At 33.4% G+C, this 20,802-nt stretch overlaps 5 protein-coding genes across 5 annotated transcripts; 3 read left to right on the forward strand and 2 right to left on the reverse strand.

Annotated features, from left to right (window-relative positions):
- Positions 1 to 2,738, forward strand: PCB2 (NAD(P)-binding Rossmann-fold superfamily protein). Its single transcript, XM_021435189.2, has one exon. The coding sequence runs from the start codon at positions 241 to 243 to the stop codon at positions 1,480 to 1,482; it is 1,242 nt and encodes a 413-aa protein (XP_021290864.1). The 5' UTR covers positions 1 to 240; the 3' UTR covers positions 1,483 to 2,738.
- Positions 2,459 to 4,935, reverse strand: LOC110421582 (CASP-like protein 1D1). The gene is made up of 3 exons (XM_021435190.2): positions 4,168 to 4,935; positions 3,045 to 3,171; positions 2,459 to 2,914 (listed from the first exon to the last, which is right to left on the reverse strand). Exons 1-3 carry the CDS (start codon positions 4,425 to 4,427, stop codon positions 2,690 to 2,692), a joined length of 612 nt encoding a protein of 203 aa, XP_021290865.1. The 5' UTR covers positions 4,428 to 4,935; the 3' UTR covers positions 2,459 to 2,689.
- A 7,378-nt stretch (positions 4,936 to 12,313) lies between these two features.
- On the forward strand, positions 12,314 to 15,034 carry LOC110421192 (CASP-like protein 1E1). Its single transcript, XM_021434705.2, has 2 exons — positions 12,314 to 12,711; positions 14,600 to 15,034. The coding sequence occupies exons 1-2, from the start codon at positions 12,461 to 12,463 to the stop codon at positions 14,940 to 14,942; spliced, it is 594 nt and encodes a 197-aa protein (XP_021290380.1). The 5' UTR covers positions 12,314 to 12,460; the 3' UTR covers positions 14,943 to 15,034.
- A 151-nt stretch (positions 15,035 to 15,185) lies between these two features.
- Positions 15,186 to 16,781, forward strand: LOC110421191 (transcription factor TT8-like). Its single transcript, XM_021434704.2, has 2 exons — positions 15,186 to 15,903; positions 16,218 to 16,781. Exons 1-2 carry the CDS (start codon positions 15,544 to 15,546, stop codon positions 16,584 to 16,586), a joined length of 729 nt encoding a protein of 242 aa, XP_021290379.1. The 5' UTR covers positions 15,186 to 15,543; the 3' UTR covers positions 16,587 to 16,781.
- A 124-nt stretch (positions 16,782 to 16,905) lies between these two features.
- Positions 16,906 to 20,753, reverse strand: LOC110421190 (adenylyl cyclase). Its single transcript, XM_021434703.1, has 11 exons — positions 20,423 to 20,753; positions 20,190 to 20,297; positions 19,940 to 20,094; positions 19,749 to 19,842; positions 19,491 to 19,561; positions 19,298 to 19,404; positions 18,683 to 18,804; positions 18,279 to 18,367; positions 18,058 to 18,117; positions 17,381 to 17,485; positions 16,906 to 17,260 (listed from the first exon to the last, which is right to left on the reverse strand). The coding sequence occupies exons 1-11, from the start codon at positions 20,577 to 20,579 to the stop codon at positions 17,144 to 17,146; spliced, it is 1,185 nt and encodes a 394-aa protein (XP_021290378.1). The 5' UTR covers positions 20,580 to 20,753; the 3' UTR covers positions 16,906 to 17,143.
- Positions 20,754 to 20,802: the final 49 nt, after the last annotated feature.

Raw genomic sequence — 20,802 nt, forward strand, 5'->3', positions numbered from 1 at the left:
AAAATGAACAATTCTGATTATTTCTCCCAGCTTGGCTGTCAGCTATGTTATCCACCACCTATCCGCAATTAGATTTTTAGCTTTCTCTTATGATGGAGTAACTGTGCTGACCATGAAAAAGCCCAATCTTGCTCATCATTCAACTCACATTTTCCTTCCTTTCTTTTTTATATTTGTGTGACAAAGACAAGTTTCCCAGATTCCACTTCTTTAGAACTATAGAAGAAGAAAGGAGAAAGAATGTCTCTTTGTTTCTCTATCAATGCCTTCACTCTTCAGTCACCAAAGTCTCAGAGTTACAAAACTCGATTCTTTTCTCAATTCATCAAACAAATCCAGGTAAAGTCAGCTCCTTGTACTTTACCTTCAAGACCCTTTAAGTGTAGTGGAGAAAGATTTGAACTGGTTAGAGCTTTAGCAACAAAGCCTGTTGAAACGGCTGTTTCAGCTTCATATAGAAGCAAAATCCCAAAAGACATCAATGTCTTGGTGGTGGGTTCGACTGGGTATATTGGAAAGTTTGTGGTTAAAGAGTTGGTTAATAGAGGGTTTAATGTTATAGCTATTGCTAGAGAGAGGAGTGGGATTAGAGGCAAAAACAGCAAGGAAGATACTTTGAATGATTTACAAGGAGCCAGAGTATGTTTCTCTGATGTGACAAATTTATATACTTTCGAGAAATCTTTGCAAAATTTAGGATTTCCTATTGATGTAGTTGTGTCTTGTCTTGCTAGCCGTACTGGTGGTATTAAAGATTCATGGAAAATTGATTATGAGGCAACGAAAAACAGTCTTGTTGCTGGTAAGAAATTTGGGGCTTCACATTTTGTGCTGCTTTCTGCCATTTGCGTTCAAAAACCCCTCCTTGAATTTCAGCGAGCGAAGCTGAAATTAGAGGCTGAATTGATGAAAGAAGCTGAAGAGGATGGTGGAGTTACCTTTAGCATTGTAAGGCCAACTGCATTCTTCAAAAGCTTGGGGGGTCAAGTTGAGTTAGTGAAAGATGGAAAGCCGTATGTGATGTTTGGTGATGGCAAGTTATGTGCTTGTAAGCCAATTAGTGAGCAAGATTTAGCTTCGTTTATTGCAGATTGCGTTTTGAGTGAGGATAAGATTAACCAGGTATTGCCTATAGGTGGTCCAGGGAAGGCTTTGACGCCATTAGAGCAGGGAGAGATTTTGTTTAAACTTTTGGGGAAGGAACCAAAGTTCTTGAAAGTGCCAATTGGGATAATGGATTTTGCCATTGGGATCCTTGATTTCCTTGTTAGGATATTCCCTTCAATGGAAGATGCAGCTGAGTTTGGGAAAATCGGAAGGTACTATGCTGCTGAGAGCATGTTGGTTTTGGATCCTGAGACTGGAGAGTATAGTGCTGAGAAAACACCAAGTTATGGTAAGGACACATTGGAAGAATTCTTTGCGAGAGTGCTAAGGGAGGGGATGGCTGGTCAGGAATTAGGAGAACAGTCCGTCTTGTGAAAGTTATTGTCTTACGTTAGTTTGTAAATTTTGGTGATCCATTGAGTAAACCTGTTTTTTGATATGGCCTGATTTGAGGTATGTAGTTTCCCAATCTAAAAGGAATCCAACTGCTGTATGAGTTGCAACCCACACTTCCTTGTAAAGACTTTACCTTGACAACTACCAATGTTATGAATATAAAGAATTGTTTCTGTTTTATGAACTGTGCCTGGTAGTGTGCTGCATAATCCTTCAATTCCGTCTTGTTATGTACCGGGTTCTGTCTGTAGAATCATAGACCTTCTGGCTTGTACATTGCTATTCTTGATTGAAGGTTGCTTTAAACTCATCATCTTTTATAATTTCCAAATTTCTTAGGAATTCTGAAGACTCTACACTTATTATACTATGATTGTCCCTATCGAAGAAGCTAAAATGTAAAACACTAAAGGTATGGGATCCGTTGAGGGGACAAAACAAACAGACTTCAAAACTTCCATTGGAGTGTTCTTTCTTGAGTCAAGAGTTATTGTTAAGAAGTAACTTTTGCATTCTTCCAAGAAGTTGTTTATTTTCTCTTCCTCGTGATTGAACTTGCTTTTGCTTATTTTCTGTCCACCCATTTTGTCTTTGCCTATTCTTATCTGAAATCCACTAAGGTGGTCCGCTTTTCTGTTGAATTCTGCTACTCTTTTATTTCTGAAGGATGAATTCTGCTTTCTGTTAACATCTCTATGGGCTAGGCTACATGCGTGGGCTCATCTGCTTTCCTTGTTAGGAACTTGGTCTTTGATCCCTGCAAAGGCTAAGGCTTAGCGTATCGTGACAATGTATCTTGAGCTGGGCCGGTATTTGGACCTCTTTCCAAAGTCATTTATGAAGTTTTCGTTTGTTTCTGTCCGGGTTTGTTTAAGTAAAAACATAAATCAACCGAAGCAGCTGAAATAATTGCTTAAATATTCACATAATAACACCATCCCACTGCAATATCAAGTATAAGAAGATTAAATGTCATTCATCAATTCAATTACAACATGTAACAGGAATGAACTTACGAACAATTTTGGAACAGATTGCAACATAAAGATGATAACAAATGCAAACTAGACATCATTTACAGACAAAAAACCTGGAAGATGTACACAGGCAAACACACCACCTAGTTCAAGGTAAAAACACACACAAATATTCTCAAATGTTTGGTGCTGAAATTTGGACACGAATCTTAGTCTCGGATCTTTTTGTAAAGGGTGAAGGTGGACATCATGGAAAGCAACACCAGCAGGATGGCTGCAAACAATGAGAGTGCAACCGAGCTCCCGACATATCGACAGAACTTGTCGTAAGCATTGCAGATTTTGTTCCAACCGACGTGATTGTTACCCTTTAATCCGATATAAGCAACACCCCCTGCTGCACCTGTTGCTGAGGCCACAATCCCCACGAACACCTGCATCATATCATTAACATTTGGAAATAAAATTTTTAGCACTGATCTTGGTCTTTGATAATATCAGAGAGGAACGTGGCGATTGGCTAATTTCTCTCTTGGTGGGTTCAAGTACTAGGCAGGAACTCACCACATCCAAGAATGCAAAGACGAGCAAGAAGCCTTTGGAATACGCAGGCTTCAAGGCAACTGAGATTGATGCCAGTGTGGTGATGATGCTGTATAAGCCTGTCACGGATAATGCCGCTACAAAGTATCTGCACAATGATATGCATGGATTACATCAAAACCAGACTTCCTTAGGGATTATTCCTTTCATTATTTAAAAAGATGTCAAAGGTTTTGAGATGAATTAACAGATATCATCCCCCTCAGTCAACTATAGCAAATAATGACTTGGTAGCATTTGTTGGTTTACCTACCTATTTCTTTTATAAAAGAAAAAAAGAAGTCACTTTCTGTACAGTATCTTGATTCCCATGATTTACACAAGAAAAAGTGACAGAAAATTTGTCGGATATGAGAAATGATTTCACCACTAAAGGAAGCAATTATTGTGGTTTGTGAGCTGTGCTATCCCACATTATCTTTAAATTAGCCAGGTCACTGTTCATGTCTTTATTTTTTGGTTTGTTTTTTTCTTTCCTCCGCAGCCGTCATGGATAAGATGAGTACCCCTGACTTACGACTGGAAAACTACCGGTGTCACATATTGACATGAGATGCAATGAGGCAGAAGAATCCTCTTTGGTTTTTGCCTTTGTCTTTGTCTACACCATTGAAATTTCAACTAGAAATTCCAATTACTATTGATCCTCAGGGAACAAAATCTTTGAAAAGTCATGGTTATGTTACATTTTGATGTAGAGAAAAATTTACTCTCCTCGAAAGAAAGGAGAGGAATATTAGGAGGAAGAGAATGTTTTCTACATTGAAATACAGATACCAGGGAAAAAACGAATTGAAGTACACTTTTACCATAAAGGGTAAAGAGAAGAATTACTATCAGCTTTCTCTTCAATCATGCGCTTGGAGCTGGGATAAACCAGCAAAACAAAAGCAAAAACTAGCTTAAACTGACTTTATCTTTTCACCAGAATCATGTAGTTTCCCATCCCACAAATAAGATGATTTAGCATGTTCACTTCATGTAAAGAACTCTAGCCATGTTTGCACAAGACTTAAGCCTCTTTTGCAAAACATGCGACCTATGTAACAACTTAAGAAGAGAGTCATGGGGGAAGTTTACATACATTAAGGCAGGTGAATGACTGAACTTGGCTGGAAGAGGCACCCTAACTGTAGGCATGGTTGGCAAAGGAACCACCTCAGTTTGCTTGCTAGTGACCATGACCACCACAGAAGTCACCGTGGCTGCAAACAGCAAGACCCTGAGAGCAACATCAACAGCAGAATAATTGAAAGGGCACTTAGAAGCAGGTGGTGGAACTTCAGGCTTTGGTGGTGAGGCAGGTTTGGCGGTTTCAGGGTCAGGTTTATCAGTAGATGCCATGGTTCTTTTAACTTGGGGGATGAGCCTTGTCAATATTCTCCGCCCTGAAATGGCAACTCTCCTGGTTTGTAGCTATCTAGCTAGCAGGCGCTGGAGCGTAATGAAAAGCTTGAGAAATGGCCTGTATATATGTGTATATATGTAGATATGAAGTCTGAGAATAGACCAGAAGGGGCCTGGAAAAATATTTGGTTGGAATTGCCCGCACGCCAAGCGAATTTTTCAATGTTGAAACTTGAATAGTATGTTAGCTGTTCGGGGACCTTTCTGCTTTCTCACCGAGTTGGGGACATTTGACAAGAGCTTTTTCTTTTGATTCTCCTGCTTTATTCAATCATTTTCTCACCAGGAAACTTGTGTTCATACGTATGATACTGATTTTGTTCGATTCTGAAGAAAAGATTGAAAGAATTATCTACTTGGTATGTACACTTGTCCACATGATTGTTGCAACTTGTCTTGATTTTATATTTTTAATATTTGTTGCTTGTCAAACTCGTTTGTAATACGCAGGGACTAAAATTTTGGCTGCTTGCCCCTATGGTTGGGTGTAACTTTCAAACCGTGTATATGACATGTATTTGAACATTAAAAATAGGCTTTCACAAATTAGAAGAAAAGAAAAGGTTTCAAGAAACAAAGCATGCATCACTGGATTGCATTTATACAATGAAAAGATTGACTTACAAATTGCAATTCAATTCATCATAAAACTCTATTCATTTTGTATCAATTATGATATCGTAATTGTCATTTTAAAGTATCAAATATTTTTATAAAACTTACGAATGAAATAATTTATTTTATCTCAAATTATATAATGAAATAATTTCTTTCGTATATTAAAAGAATTCTAATTTTTTTTTATAAAATATATTAGGATTTAAAATCTTCTTCAATTTAAGTCAAAAAAAGTTTGGCAAGAATATGGGATCAAATTTTCCCTTTCATTCTGATGACTAGGATGCATAAAAATATGATTGATTTGGAAATCTCATTAAATTAGAGATCAAACAAAAATAGTGTCTGGGCAGCTTCCTTCCATTATGTACTTACAGCTTTTTTTTCCATACATATTGAAGTAATGTATGATTTCTTTCCTATTTGAATTAATATTAAGATAATTAAAATTGGGCATTCTTTTGCTGAAGATATACCTACCATTCCTTCTTCCTTCTTCCTTCTTTTTCCCTCCTCGATTTCTCCCTTCTAGGTGTCTTACCTACCATTCATTGTAGCTAATGATCAGCTGATCATTATTCGATGTTAGCCTATCATATTAATTAAAATAAATTCAGGTTACCTTCAAGAAAATCACATTATATTAATTTGTAATTAGATGGGGAATGGGGGTATTAACCAAGAAAAATCTATAAAAAAAATTTACTCATCAATGTGAAAGAGAGAGCTTAGTTTTCTTTATATATATATATATATATATATAAACCATATGTTAATTGGTCTTAATTATTTGAATAAAAATCATATATTCTTCTTTCAATTGCATTAAAATCACTAGGGTCGTATTCAGATATGACCAACTGACCAAGTCCCATGTCCAATTAAAAATTTTAATAGTCTTTGGTTTTAATTTTTATTGGTAATAATTGGTAGATTATTTTTTTCTTAAATGTTAGTGTCAAAAAATTTGATGATTGCAGAGCAAGAAAAAATCTTCTTTGAAAGTGGGATTGTAAGCACCTTATCCTTTCTTACTTTGTCCTTTGCTTATAGTCAAAACCTAATCACTTCCTCCCTATTTAAGTGAAGAGTGAACTAATTAATCAAAACCCAATCAAGAACTGACAAGGAAGTGGCTTTAACTACTTTTTTTTTTCTTTCTAGAAGGTTTTAACCTTTCATGGTTTTGTTGACCTATAAGTGAATAATTAGTTAAACCAACCACAAAAAATGAGTCATTTTTCATTTTATTCAGCCTAATTCGAGCCTTAATTTTAGCCCTTTCCCCTCCCTTTAACAGAAAAATTTTCTTAAAGGCCAACCGACCTCTATCTGATTAAATGTAAAATACATGGAGAGTGAGAGAGAGAGAAAGGAGAGAGAAAGGAGGGTGAAGAAAAAGAGAAACAGATAGAAGATAGAGACAATAGAAAAAGGTTTAAGATGTTAACTTGTAAGGTCACAAGAATGGGTTTCATCTAATCTTTAAAATGGGCTTCAGTCTAAACCCTATTGGGCTATATATATATATATATATATATATATATATATATATAGTTCTATCAAAAATCTTATGCATCTTATTAAAATGAATAGTGAATTTTTAATAAAATTAAACAATTAATTTAATGAAACCAAAAAATAAGTATAAATTATATATAATTCCTAATAAGTTAAAATATTTTAATTACATGTTTTTAAATAATATATCTTTTTGGTACTGTTATTTAAACTTGTAATTACATTTCTTTTCACATTTAATAACAATATTAAAAGTGTAGTGTTTATTAATTTTATGTGATTTTTATCGTTACATTTTAATGCTATTAAAAATTTCTATAGGGTAATCAAATGAGCCTACTTTAAAAAAGTATACAAAATAATATTAAAAATACTTTAATAAATACGTTTTAAAAATATAAGGTTCTAAGTCAAGTTTGTTGTAGTAATGTATTAAAAACTACATGCCATAAACTTGGTTTGATGTTATCAAGGTGCATGTGTAACATATCTCACAACAATAAGAAATATGATGGACCTTGGGTTAATGAATAAAGATTTTTTTCAATTTAATAGCATACTTTTTGAGTTAGAGATATGAGTTTGTGATAAGTGATATTAGAGTTTATTTAATTTTTCATTGATAGGAGATTTCGTGAGAGATGTCAAATTTGAATTAAGGTGGATCTCTCTCTTTTATGGATGAAAAAATTAGTATAAAGTATTACATAATTAAGTGAGATCTCGTATGTATTAATAAAAATATTTCACTTAAAATAAATATATTTTTTAAATTAAAAATATGAAATTATAACACATGTTCCAAGCTCAATATGGGCCGAAAACCAAAATAGATTACTGAGTGTTTTTAAATTTTCTTTCTTTGGGCAAGGCAAAATCAATTATATGATTGGGAATTGGTTTACGTAAAGTTTGATCAGTTGGTCACGTTAGTGCTTTTAGGGCAAACACGTCTCCAATAATTGATTGTGCCGCAATGCATTCAAATATTGCTAATTAGGCATTGCGGGGCACACATCAAAGCCGCCCAATCAAAGAAAGATTTCGTGTTTCATTTTTTCTTTTTTCTTTTTAAATAAATTTACATAAAATTGAATGTTTCCAACAGGCTGTACCTTGTTTTTATGAATAAAATACATTTGATCTTATCCATGCATGATTGGGTGCTTCCTTCAATTTCAATATTCTTTTGTTTGCTTTGAAAACTTCCCAAAAGATTTTTCTCCTTTTGCAGCAGTGGACTTCAAACGGTTCTGATCATATAGTTTTCATTCTTTTGTGGGTTTCCATTCAACAATTTTGTTCACACCTTTCCTGCCCTGCAGACCTCAAAGAAACCCTGTATACATATCTTAATACAAATTGAATGATTATTGGAGTTTTCCTTCATTTCCCGTAACTTAAAATTAATTGCTTCTTAAATATTCATAATGTTGAGATAATTAAGATATAGTAGAAGGGAAGAAAGTTATGGCAAGTTTCTCCCTTGATCAAGTCTGGTGGCTAGATTAATTGTTGGGTTTATTATAATGTGATCCAAAGATAAAAGCCGAAAAGGAAATATAGAATAAAACTTTGGGTTGATAGATGGGGAAGAGGAAATGCTAGCGTTGGGGGGGTGAGGGTGACCACCAACCAATTCAAAAGCATTGAAAGGAACGATGTTGTCCATTTAGACAAAAGGGAAATTAAATGCTTCTTTACATCATTTCTTTATCAAGGCTGTTGGCAAAGAAAATGAGGTGTCAAATTGGCATTGTTGTAACGAAACTAAAACCGTAGATGGGAGAGCTATGCAATTATTACTTACTGTTAGTTTCTTCCCTCCTTAATCATTCATTAGTCTTTGCCACAGAAATATTCAAAGTTCTCCCATATTTATCAGATTGAATTAGGTTAAAATTAACTCGATAAGATTATTTATATCAATTGACAATAAGTAAACAGACGACGATAGAAAAAAATAAAAAAATTTTTTGTCATCATTAATAATATAAACATGATTAGGTCAACGTGAAGCAAGTTAGGAATACAACATCTAATCTTAATGCCTTAATTGTATAAAATCAGATCAATTTATACTTTTATATGTATATATACATATATACGTTTATTTCTCTTATAATTAACATTTGATTAGAATAAACCATTCACATTAAAACTTAAAACAATTTTTTCCTGCTAAAATAGAGGGTTACCCATGAGCTCAGAAAAGAGCTTTTAAAGGGCTAGCATTGGGGAGAGGGGAGGGGCCTCCATTCTGAGTTATGCCAAAACATAATTGATTAGTATAACAAAAAATCAAAACCTAGCTAGTGGAGATAATGTACGTATTCCCCAAAAAAGAAAAAACTTTGGGGAAAATTTTACGAGGTGCATGTAGGTAATATATATATATATATATATATATATATAGTACTAAAATTTAATGATTTACCTATATTTGCTGGCATTTAATGCTTTAAAAGTTGAATTTTAGGCACACTACTTATCATAATGTGACATAATATCTAAAAAAAGTCTCTAAATTATTTTAAAAAATTTAAATAAATTATCATATTTTTATTACATTCAATCAAGTTTTTGTATTTTTATTTTGAATTAAATAAGTTTTTTTCATTTTTATTTTGACTCAAATAAATCTTTATGATTAATGATTGACTTAATTAAAACACTACAACAAATTTGACTTAAGACAATATATTTTTAAAATGTACTATTAAAAATATTTTTAATAGCACCTTTTTTTAGGTTTTTTAGAATATTTTTATAAATCTAACTTCACTATATAAATTTTTAAATGCATTATGAATAAAATGTAATGATAGAAATTACATACACTAGTAAAGATTGTATTTTTTTTTATATTGTTACTAAATGTGAATAAAGTGAATTTAAAAGTTTAAATAGCTATACTTTTAAAAATTTTACTACACAAAAAAATATGTCACCTAAAAATATGTGATTCAAACTCAATTTTTTTTAGTAAAATGTCATTTATTATTCTATATTATGTAGTGCTGACATGTAGTATTAACATATTATAATTAATAATGACGTAACATGTTGACATACATAATTGATGATGACGTGATATGTTGATAAAATATTTTTCACTGTTCATGTCAACGCTATGTCAATGTTATGAAGATATAAAAAAACGAGAGGTATTTTGAGTAATAACAATTAATCAATCATTAATCATAAAAACTTATTTAATTCAAAATAAAATACAGAAACTCGATTAAATGCAATAAAAAAAGAAGAATTTATTTGAACATTGTACTTAATAATGTTAATACTTATTTATAGTTATGATTTGATGATTTTTATAATTAGATTGTATGTACAAACAAAAACTATAATTTCAGTCAAACCATATTATTAACATATACTATCTCTAATTGTATATTTTATAAAATAATAGAACAAGCAAATCCATACCACGTATTTAATTTGTAATTAATTTTAATTTACATTTAAAAAGGTTTATCAATCTGTGATACCTAACATCCCACATTTGATGTGAATGTGATTATTAAGACCTATATAACAATTCAAGTCTACTACTACTAGTAACTTGAGTTTACGCTTTTGAGGGCCACTTGGATCATTATAAATGGTACATTGCTCTGGTGAGATCTTGGTCCTATGGATCTGATGTGTGGCCTTGATGAGGACATCAAGGATTTGAGTGAGATTATGGTCTTGGGATTATGTGGCACCTAACATCCTCAGATCGCTCAAGGATTTGAGTGAGATTATGGTCCTGGGATTATGTGGCACCTAACATCCTCACATCGCTCTAGTGAGATTATGGTCCTGGGATTATGTGGCACTCACATCGCTCTGGTGAGATTATGGTCCTGGCATTATGTGGCACTCACATCGCTCTGGTGAGATTATGGTCCTGGGATTATGTGGCACCTAACATTCCATCGCTCGGGATTGCGATACCTAACATCCCACAAATACGTCTACTCACATTGTCTGGGATTATGATACCTAACATCCCACATCTGATCTGAATGTGATTGTTAAGACCTATATAACAATTCAAGTTTACTACTAAAATCAATAATTGGACTTAGGTCGTTACACAATCTGTCCGAATATTTTGAATCTTTCTTTTCCTCTTGAATCAAGTTGGCAAATGGCAGCAGACATGGAACTATAATTGACTCAATGAAGATATGGCTCAATGAAGATATGACTAAACATCAAAATGAAATGAAAGAGGATTTGAGGCTTAGACCTGGCCACCTGTGCTCAATGAAAGAGGATTTGAGGCTTAAACCTGGCCACCTGTGCTCTTGTTTCAGGTTTAGGCAAGCCGGTTCACATGGTTGGGGTGCTGGTCCTGTCATGGACATTTTGTAATTAAATGATGCCAGCTATACCTATATATATATATATTTATATATAATAATCTCAAGAAAATATGGATGCACGTCGAGGCCCCCTTCGCACATGCCTTGACCAAAGAGACATGGACGAAATTTTGCTGTAATTCCAACTATAAATATTAAATGAAAAAAATTGACTTAAAATGCAAAAACATGATTGACTTCTCCTGCCTAGTGGGAATCCAACTCATCTTTTACTATTTGATGGATTTTATTTTATTTAAAAAAAGGAAATTCAAACTCATTAAAGAATGAATTAAAGATTCGGTTGTAGATTTAATCTTTTAAGACAATGAATAAAAGAGTTTAAAGTGTCCTTTGCCTTGTTTTTATCAACAATCGGTGAATGATCCATGATGTACAATGTACCATTCGATTAGAGGAAATAACATAATCTTAGTTATTAGAGAGTTAATAGATATAGAATTTGGGATATTTTGATGAACTCGAAAGATGATATTCTTATTCGATTTAATAGAATCTCATTTATATGCTAAACATATACCGTCACATCTTTTAAGAATTCTTAAATTTTAAAAAATTAATAAATATAAAATTTAAAATGTATTTTAATAAATTTGAAAGATAATATTATCTGATTTAATAGAATTATATATATATATATATGCACTAAATACCATCACATCATTTTAAAAATTCTTTAAATTTTGAAAATCATTGAAATTGACGGTTATTCAATGTTTACCTAAATATTTGCTAAGGAATGCTTTAAGAGTACCTTTTTAAAAAAAATTAGATAATATATTATTTATTGTATTCTTGTCGAGTTAGGTGCAATAGTTGATAATTAATGCAATAACTTCAACACGTAGTCGGCGGATATTTACTTAATTAGAAAATTTGAAAAAAAAAAAGCTTTAAAGACACTTATTAATGAAATCCTTATCCAAAATATAAAATAAATTAACTCAAAATTAAGTCTAAAAAATTTATCATAGTAACCAGAATAATTAATAATTAATTAGGAGATTTTCAAGAGTTCTAATATATACAAAATATGAAAAAAAAAAAACAAAAACAAAAACAATAAAGAACTATGCTATTGGTCATGCCCTCTTATCATATAATTAAAGATATTTGTATAATATTTTAACAATAATTTCAGAATTTTCATGTGAAAAGCATTGCCTCTTTTAACTTTGAGAGATGAAGCCTTGAGTTTCGACTGTTACCAACGCATGTCCACTGTCCACCAGCTTGCCATAAATGTTGTAGAGTTTCCCCTTCAGGCATAGTCACTTTCAATTAGAAAATCGTTGGCTCTTTCTTTCCACCAACTGTTCCCTCCCACATTCTCATTTTCACCCACCTTTTCTTCTTTCTCTCCATTTAAAGCTTGTCTCTCTTCTCACAATATCTCTAATTATTCTTCTCCACAGTCTGATCCATCGTTTCTTTGAAAATATGGAGAGCCAAAACAACGGCAAGGTGAGTGCAGTTGATGGAGTAGGAAGCAAGAGGGAGGTGGCCATGCCAAGAAAAGTGAGTAGCTGTGACTTGATTCTGAGGGTTTTGGCTCTGCTGCTGACGCTTGTAGCTGCCATAGTTCTTGGGGTGGATAAGCAGACTAAGGTTGTTCCAATTCAGATCGCACCAACCTTGCCTCCTCTAAACGTTGAAGCCCAGGCAAAGTGGCATTACTTGTCTGCGTTCGTGTAAGTCATCAATTCACACACTTGCAATGATGTTTCTTTCAATGAAATGTTCATGCCCTTTGAAAAAACAAAAAAACAGTTACAATTCAAGAAAGGTTCTACAAACGATAGTCTGCGTGATATTTCATTTCACGTTAGATATTAACATAATTATTTAAATTTATATTTTTATTAAAAAAAAGTATATATAAATGTGTCTATTTCACATTGAAATGATTATTTTACATCTCAAAATTATAATTTCTTTATTCTTTTCTTTCCTTTATTCCCAACAAATTTTAATTAGCTTTATTAGGTTGTTTTAGTAATTTTTTTTTCCTTTTAACAAACGAAGAGCGTAAAGATTTCCCACCCATTGGACACACACCTCCAAAATTTTTTAAATTATTTTTATATTATACAAAATTTTTAAATTTTTTAATAAATTCTTTTAATGTCTTTCAAAATAATTTTTTATTTAATAATTAATATAAATAAAAAATAAAAAAATGATTTTATATGCTTGATTCAATTTTAATTTTTTTATTTTTTTAATTTATATTATTTATTTATTTATTTATTATTTCTATTATATTTACTTATATGTTCAAACTTTTATAAATTTTCTTTTACAAATTTCTATGAACCATCAATTATATTTTTTTTATTACATCATATGTGAGTTGTATATTCTACTTGTCATATGTGATTTTATATTCTACTTGTCATGTTTTTCTTTTTTCTATTATGTGGATTTACTTTTTTTATTTTAATATTTAAAAATTAATAAATTATTATATAATTTTAAAATATAAATTGTAGTATTGCACCTTTACTTAGAATTTTATTAAGGTACCATTTTTTATTCAAAATAACCAATACATTTTGCAAAGATATACTTACAAATTGACATAATGAAATGATTGTACTTCTTTCAATATAATTTTATTATTATATATATTTTTAATGACCCTTAAAATAATTTTTTATTTAATAATTACTTTTATTCCTTAAATCATTTGATAAAATTAGAAAACATATTGCTAATTAAGCCCAACAAATGAATTATAACTTAATACCTATCAAATTTAAAAAAAATAAAAATGAGTCTACTATTCCAAACCTACTAAGTTTTAATATAAATATAAACTTATTATAACATATTATATCTTAATAGTCCAACTTAATTACCAATCATAGCATATTATATCTCAATAGTTCAACCTAATAACTCAATATATTAATTAACAATTTAAGAGGTAAATACAAAACAAGGAGAACTTCTACAGAAAGTTATCCATTTCGTATAAAACATATAAAGTAAAAAGATAATTTATTTAAATTTGAAAAATTATTTTTTTTCACTCTTACACACAGAGTGAGAGAGACTCTTTTTATAATTTCATTCAGTTATATATATATATATATGACACTATTATTATTATTAATGTGTATTTTTTGTATATCTAATATCTTTTGGATTTTGTTTAATTTTTTAGATAAGTAAAAATTGAATTATATATAAAGTTACAGTTTAGTTTGTTATCTGTTTAGCCCTTCTTTAAAAATGTTCTAATTCCGCCGTTGTCTATATATAATTACTCTAGATATGATCAACGGATATGGTAAATAAGTCCAATATGACAACTCTTGTTTCCTACATAATCAATTTCTCTTGCTCTTTTCTTTCTGGTAGTTGAAAATATCTAAAAGCCATGTGTGTGCGTTAGGATTCTTACAGTAAACAAACTTTGCACCATCCTGCCATGGAAGAGGAGATAGCTAGAACAACTAATGGATTTATTTTCTTCAAATCCTTATACCCATGTCATGTCTCTCATCTTAATTCTGTATTCATGATGATAAAACAGGGTTACTCAAAGATAATTATTTTTGATCTCATTTGCAGGTACGCCATGGTGTCAAATATCATAGCATGCTCCTATGCTGCAGTATCTATACTCATGGCGATGGGAACCCGAAATGCAAAGAAAGGACTGGCACAAACCGTCGTCCTCCTCCTCGACCTGGTCATGGTGGCATTGCTATTCTCCGCCAACGGAGCTGCCTTCGCCATCGGCCTGATGGGCTACAAAGGCAACTCCCACGTCAGATGGAACAAAGTCTGCAACGTTTTCGACAAATTCTGTAAACAGGTTGCCGTCTCCGTTGTTTTGTCTATACTTGGTTCGGTAGCCTTCATGCTTTTGGTAGCCCTCGCTGCTGTCACCCTCCATAAGAGATGCAAGTAAAACTGGAATGAATGTTTTTATGTAGAATTAAAATAAAATCATGTGAAGATAATCCTGTTTTAATATATATTTATCATTTATTGTTGTGGGGATTTCCTTCTCTTCCTATATTTCGAATGAATTTTCGTTCTTGTCGCGAAATTATTAATATTGTAAAATATGCGATAATTACATGATCAATCGAAATGCAATTATATATAAATAAATACAAGCAAAAATAATGAACTTTCCAGTGGGGTGGTGACCTGTGAGCCTAAACTGGCAGGTGTGACCTCTGGGAAGGCAAAAGGGACCATCAAAGCTGCAAGTCTACAACAGAAATTTTTTATTTTTTAAATTAAATTTTCGTTTATTTTCCTTTTTCTTTCTAAACCCAAAGTCCAAAATGTTTACATTATGATTGCATGGTTCAAACTATTTAAACCAAGTTTGGTTTTCCAAATGTTATTTCTTCTTGTGGATTTGTTGCTGCAATTTTATAGAATCAAAGGAGAGCATAAGTAGTTGCTGAACGTACACTGTCACATGCAACAAAGGCAAAATCTGTCCCCCTGCACTGTTCCGAGCAATATTCTGAGAAACAGTTTCCTGAACAAATCAGATGTCGGCTTTTCCTTCATCACATGCAAAAGCAGAGAAAAAGAGACAGAGAGAGAGAAACATGGAAGACCAACAGAATTGGAAAGGGGAAGCAGAGGAAGAATGTGAAATAAATGAGCTGCTATGTAGTATTATGGAAGGTTATAATGACAAAGTGATACCTCCATTGTCACAATTCTCACCGTCGCGACAGGCTGCTGCCGCCATTGTTGAGGAAAAGGGTTCTAGCTCGAGGGAACGTGGCAGGGCGAAAGAAGCTGAAGAAATGACTGAGAGCTTGAAGAAGGAAAGAGATAGGAGGGAGAAGATGGCTGAGAACTATGTTCTTCTTCAGTCTATGGTCCCTAATCTCTTCCCTAAGGTTGCATTCCATGCCCTTTGCTTCAGGTTCCAATGGTTGATTTTTGTTGTCTCCTTTTCATAACTAGCTATCTCCATGTTCTTGATTTCAGCAGCCATTTTCTTAGCTTCTTTCATGAAAATAAGCTCCCTTACAGTTACCATGTTGAAGATCTGTTTGCCAAGAATGAAGGGTTTTTCTTTAAATTTTCAGATCAATCCAAATACCCTTCACTATAAACAACTGGTTTTCTGCTCTTCATTTAACAGTCTTATCATTCTGCCTGCATTGATCAACCAGAACTAATCCTGAGATTTGACCGTCTTTTAATTCAGGCTACAAGAGAGACGATTGTTGGTGAAACGATTGCATATATCCAATCTCTTGAGAAAGAGATAACAAGGATGGAAGAGCTGAAGAATTCATCTGAGTCATCGAAAGGGAAGATGCATCTGTATTCCAACAGGAAGTCCTCAATCGATGTCACTGTCTCCAGCAACGTCGTTTTCTTTGGGATTCAATCAATGGTTCGACCAAGACTAGTGACAGACATTTTCATGGTACTCCACAAGCACAAGGCCGAGGTTTTGGCGGCAAATGTTGCGGTTAATCATAGGCAATTAACATTAACTGTTACAGCAGTTGTCAGTGGGAACAGAGACGGAACGATTGAGAAGATTAAGGGAGACATACTGATTTTATAGGCTTGAGACCAGGAGTTTAAGAAATTTTATTAGTCATATAAAAACCATATAATTCAAAAAAAAAACTTAAAATAATTATTCATTTATTATTTAAAGGGTCTCAGAAATTTAATTTTATATTGTTATTAAAGCCATGAATTTATTGTTTAAGGAAGTCTCGACATTGCATTTTAGAATCCCAATTTGTTTTAATAGAAAAAAATTGAAATTTATATTAGCTGACAACTGAAGAGATACAACATTATTGATCAGAGTAACCCTTTGTCATTTACTTAAGAGACCAAAAAAACAACATTAATTGATTAGCTGAGAACTGAAATTAAGCAAATAAGAGTTTGATTAACCCATATGAATGGAATCTCAAGAGTAATTGACAAAAATTTGGTTACAACTAGATGCTGCTGGCAAGACCTCTGGCATTGGAATGTGAAGCCAGTGATCATGAAGTGTTCACTTCGTGGCAACACTTAATTTCTGGAAATGTCAAAAATAGTTGCAGCTCTGTTCATAGGAAGTGCCAATGTAGCTTCAGTTCATCAAGTCCAAAGTTCCTTGCTCTACAATGGGATTTCTTTTTTGGTTAGATCTTCCAAATTTATGCTCATTGCGAAGCCTGTGTTCAGTAGACTAGCAACCATGGCTGGAATATCTGATTTCAAAGAAGCAGCCAATGCCTGACCAATTGATTGAATGACGGACAACAAATTAGCTTAGGTTCTTGGAGAGAACTTTTGAAACAAACACACAACGGTTTCATTTTTGTTTCCAGAAAGATAAAGAATTAAACAGTATACCTTCCTATCATCCTCTTTTTGATGCTTAATAACATCCGAAGGCCACTCATTTACCAGCTTCTCCACTTCAACAGCAATACCAGGCTTCTTTGCATCAGATAAAGTCTGGCATGCGCAGAGTAAAAGTTCAATTTCATAGACGTTATAGAATCAAAAAGCATTCAAGGTCACATAAAAAATACATTTGAAATCTCAAATACTAGCTCCAGATAGCAAATTAAAATGTCACTTAAGCAATGAAAAGCTGAATGTCAAGATGGAATGCAAGGTACAGCGATATCCATCAGGACGTTCAGTTCAAAACAAATTAACTCACAACTTAACAAGTCAAGGTTAAAAAACTTCCCCTACCTACTAGAGTATTGCTTGCTATGATCTGCATCACCCCATCAATTGTAATAAATATTCAGATTTCTCATAGCCATTTCTTTGGGGTAGAATTAGGAGCAAGTAGAAGGCATTAAAATTCGATACTTTCCTTTACAGACTAACTCACTATTAAAACTTTTTGTACATTTATCTTCTTTTTTTATTTTAATTTCATTTTATTCTCTTCCCCCCCCCCCCCCCCCCCCCCCCCCCCCCCGCGCATGCTCAAGAAGGGTGGAGACTCAGGAGGACGATAACCTAAATATCAAAACATAAAAGGGCACAAATTGATATGACACCTAATTTACCTGATTAAGGACTTGAATAAGAGCTGCAGCATCCTCTGGCTTCCCTTCTAGTAGTAAACCCTGCAAAAACAGAGATAATTAAAATTAAATAAACTGTTTATCAAATAAACAGAAACTAAACAGGTCTGTATTGGTTACTGAATGATCATATCATTCTTTTACTTATTGAAATAAATTTTCATATGCAGGCTAGAATGACAATAAATAATAGTATTTGCTACCTTGGCACAGGAAAAACCAGTGGTAAGGGTGTGCTCCTTCATTGTCTCAGATCTCAAATACTCAATATTCCATAGTGACTCAGTGTCTCCTATAAACAAGAAATGATAGATAAAACCCATGTACAAGGAAAGAGAAACTCTAGAAATAACTCCGTCATCTTCTCTCATAGTGGCCCTAATTTTCAGGCCCCACACCGCACACAGAAACATGAGAAATTGAAAGGGCAGAAATTCAAGGCTGCAGACTATCACAGAAGTATATCTGGAAAGTTGGGTTGTTTTGTAGGTCACAAACTGGTATATTCTCTTACCAACCACTATCACTAAGAGAGAGAGAGAGAGAGAGATAAAAGATCTGAGGAGATGCAGAACATAAGAACTGAGAGCTCTCAGAGATTAAAGACCTCTTTGGGCAGCAAATTTCATCCATGTGTCAAATGTAGTCCGTCGTAGTTTTACTCCAGCCTTAGTAAATTTTTTTGAGTACTCAGAGATCAACTCCCAATTATTTGTATTGTAGCAAATGCTGCAAATGTGAAATCCAAAAAAATATTAAACAAACATGAAGAAAGAATGAAATCAATATAAGAATTCTTGCAACCAATTCTTAAGCTTGTAACACAGGAGGTTGGGGCAGTTATGGAATAAAGATTCGATATTGAAGAAAGCTATTCAGGATTCAGGGCAAGCATAACAGATCATCCGCACATATGCTGATACATAACTTGTTCACTCAAAGAACTAGCCAACAATGGGGAAACTATATAGGCATACATCACATTTAAACGTCTCAGATTCGAATGTCCATGAGTGTCCTAGCCCAGGAAATTGGACAAAGATTAGACTTGAACGGAATAAAATACATTTAAAAGAGAATAAGCTATCATGTCCAGTCAATCATTTCACATTGACTTCAAATTTTATTGGGAAAAGGAATATAAGTGCTGTTGAGACAGGAATTCTTGGAGCATATAGCAAAGAACAAGAGAAACATGTGGCTTAACTAAACAGCAATTCACCTGAAAACGATATCTGCAGTGCCAGCTTGTAGCGGTAAGTTATTCCTTTTCAAAAGTTGCATCACCTCCACCATGAGTTTAGCATCATTTTGACCCTGAGCGTTCAACTGTACTCCAACACTTAATTTAATGTACATAAATACAAAGGCCAAATGAATGAAATTGAACAATTTGATAGATGAGTCAACTATACCAATAAATGATGAGCAGATGCAATACTAGGAGTCAATCCATACACATTGTGCTTCCACAAAGCCTTCTTTCCTGCATAAGCATTCAAGCTAAATCATATTCATATAGTTACGTTAGATACATTAAATGGTAAACTGAAATATTTTAGATCAGCTACAAAGTTCAAAGTTCTACAAACCAAGAATTCAAAACTAGCAGTCAAACTACAGAAAATTGTTAAGGGTCTACAAAAATCTAAAGAGCAGAACAAAAGGCATACCAAAATCAATGGCCCCTACACGAGCACATGCCCTGGTAACTTCTTGGCAGAGATTGCAATTAAAATTGGAATGAATTCGGAGGTTTGACAGTCGCTGCAACCAAAACCAGATCGTACATCCATCAACAACCGACATTTCAGGAAAAAGAAAACAACCCAACAAAACAAGGCTGCAAAGATACAGAACTTACAAATCTTCGAAGATGCTGCAGAACATCGAACAGAAGCTTAATATCCTCATGATTTTTGCAGTTTTCAATCATTGACCACAGAGAAGCATTCGGAGGCATCGTTCTTTTAACATTTACAGATTGAAGCATGTTATCATAGAGTTCCTTAACAGCCTCTGTATTCGACAACACAAACCAAACATTTAAAAAAAAAAAAAAGAAAGCTCTGAAAACAATCTGGAACTAAACTAATGTAGAACAAATCAAGTACCGGTTGGATTGCTATTCGCTGTTCCTGCTTCGGTGGAAAAACATGTCCTTGGTATAATCGAATAAACCAGATGCTGTGGCATTGGAAAATAACTGCCTCGGCACAACCCTATCAAATTTAACAATCATAAATTCAAAAAATTAAAAAACAAAAATTCATTTCTCCATTTCTCTCAGTAACCAAACGAGGAATGAACTAAAAAACCGTCTTAAAAAATGAAAATGGGACGGTACCTGAGGAAGCCTCGGTGAGGACATGGCATTGAAGGGAAGAGAGAGGAGATGAGTTGATTCGAGTCAAAGAAGAGAGTAACCGGTGATTAGAATTGAGAAGAATTGTTCGGGAACCTAAAACCCTGGCGAAATTGCGAGCGTTCGAAAGTACTTGCATTTTTTTTTTTTTGAGTTGGGGATCGAGCGGGAGCTGAGTTAGGCAACAGAGCGGGTTAACTCGGCGGGTTTCAGGGGAGAAAGCTCGTTGGTTTCTTTCAGGAAGGGGCTGATCAGGGTTTTAGGGGAAGGAGGAAGGATGGACTCCCGCGGACTGGCGGCCCATAGTTCTTCTAAGGACCTCTGACCTTTTTTTGCAATTTCCTTATATTATTATTAGGCAA

This window comes from Theobroma umbraticum, unplaced genomic scaffold, assembly GCF_002168275.2.
Source record: "Theobroma umbraticum cultivar Fairchild unplaced genomic scaffold, ASM216827v3 scaffold_130.0, whole genome shotgun sequence".
Lineage (NCBI taxonomy): Eukaryota > Viridiplantae > Streptophyta > Magnoliopsida > Malvales > Malvaceae > Theobroma > Theobroma umbraticum.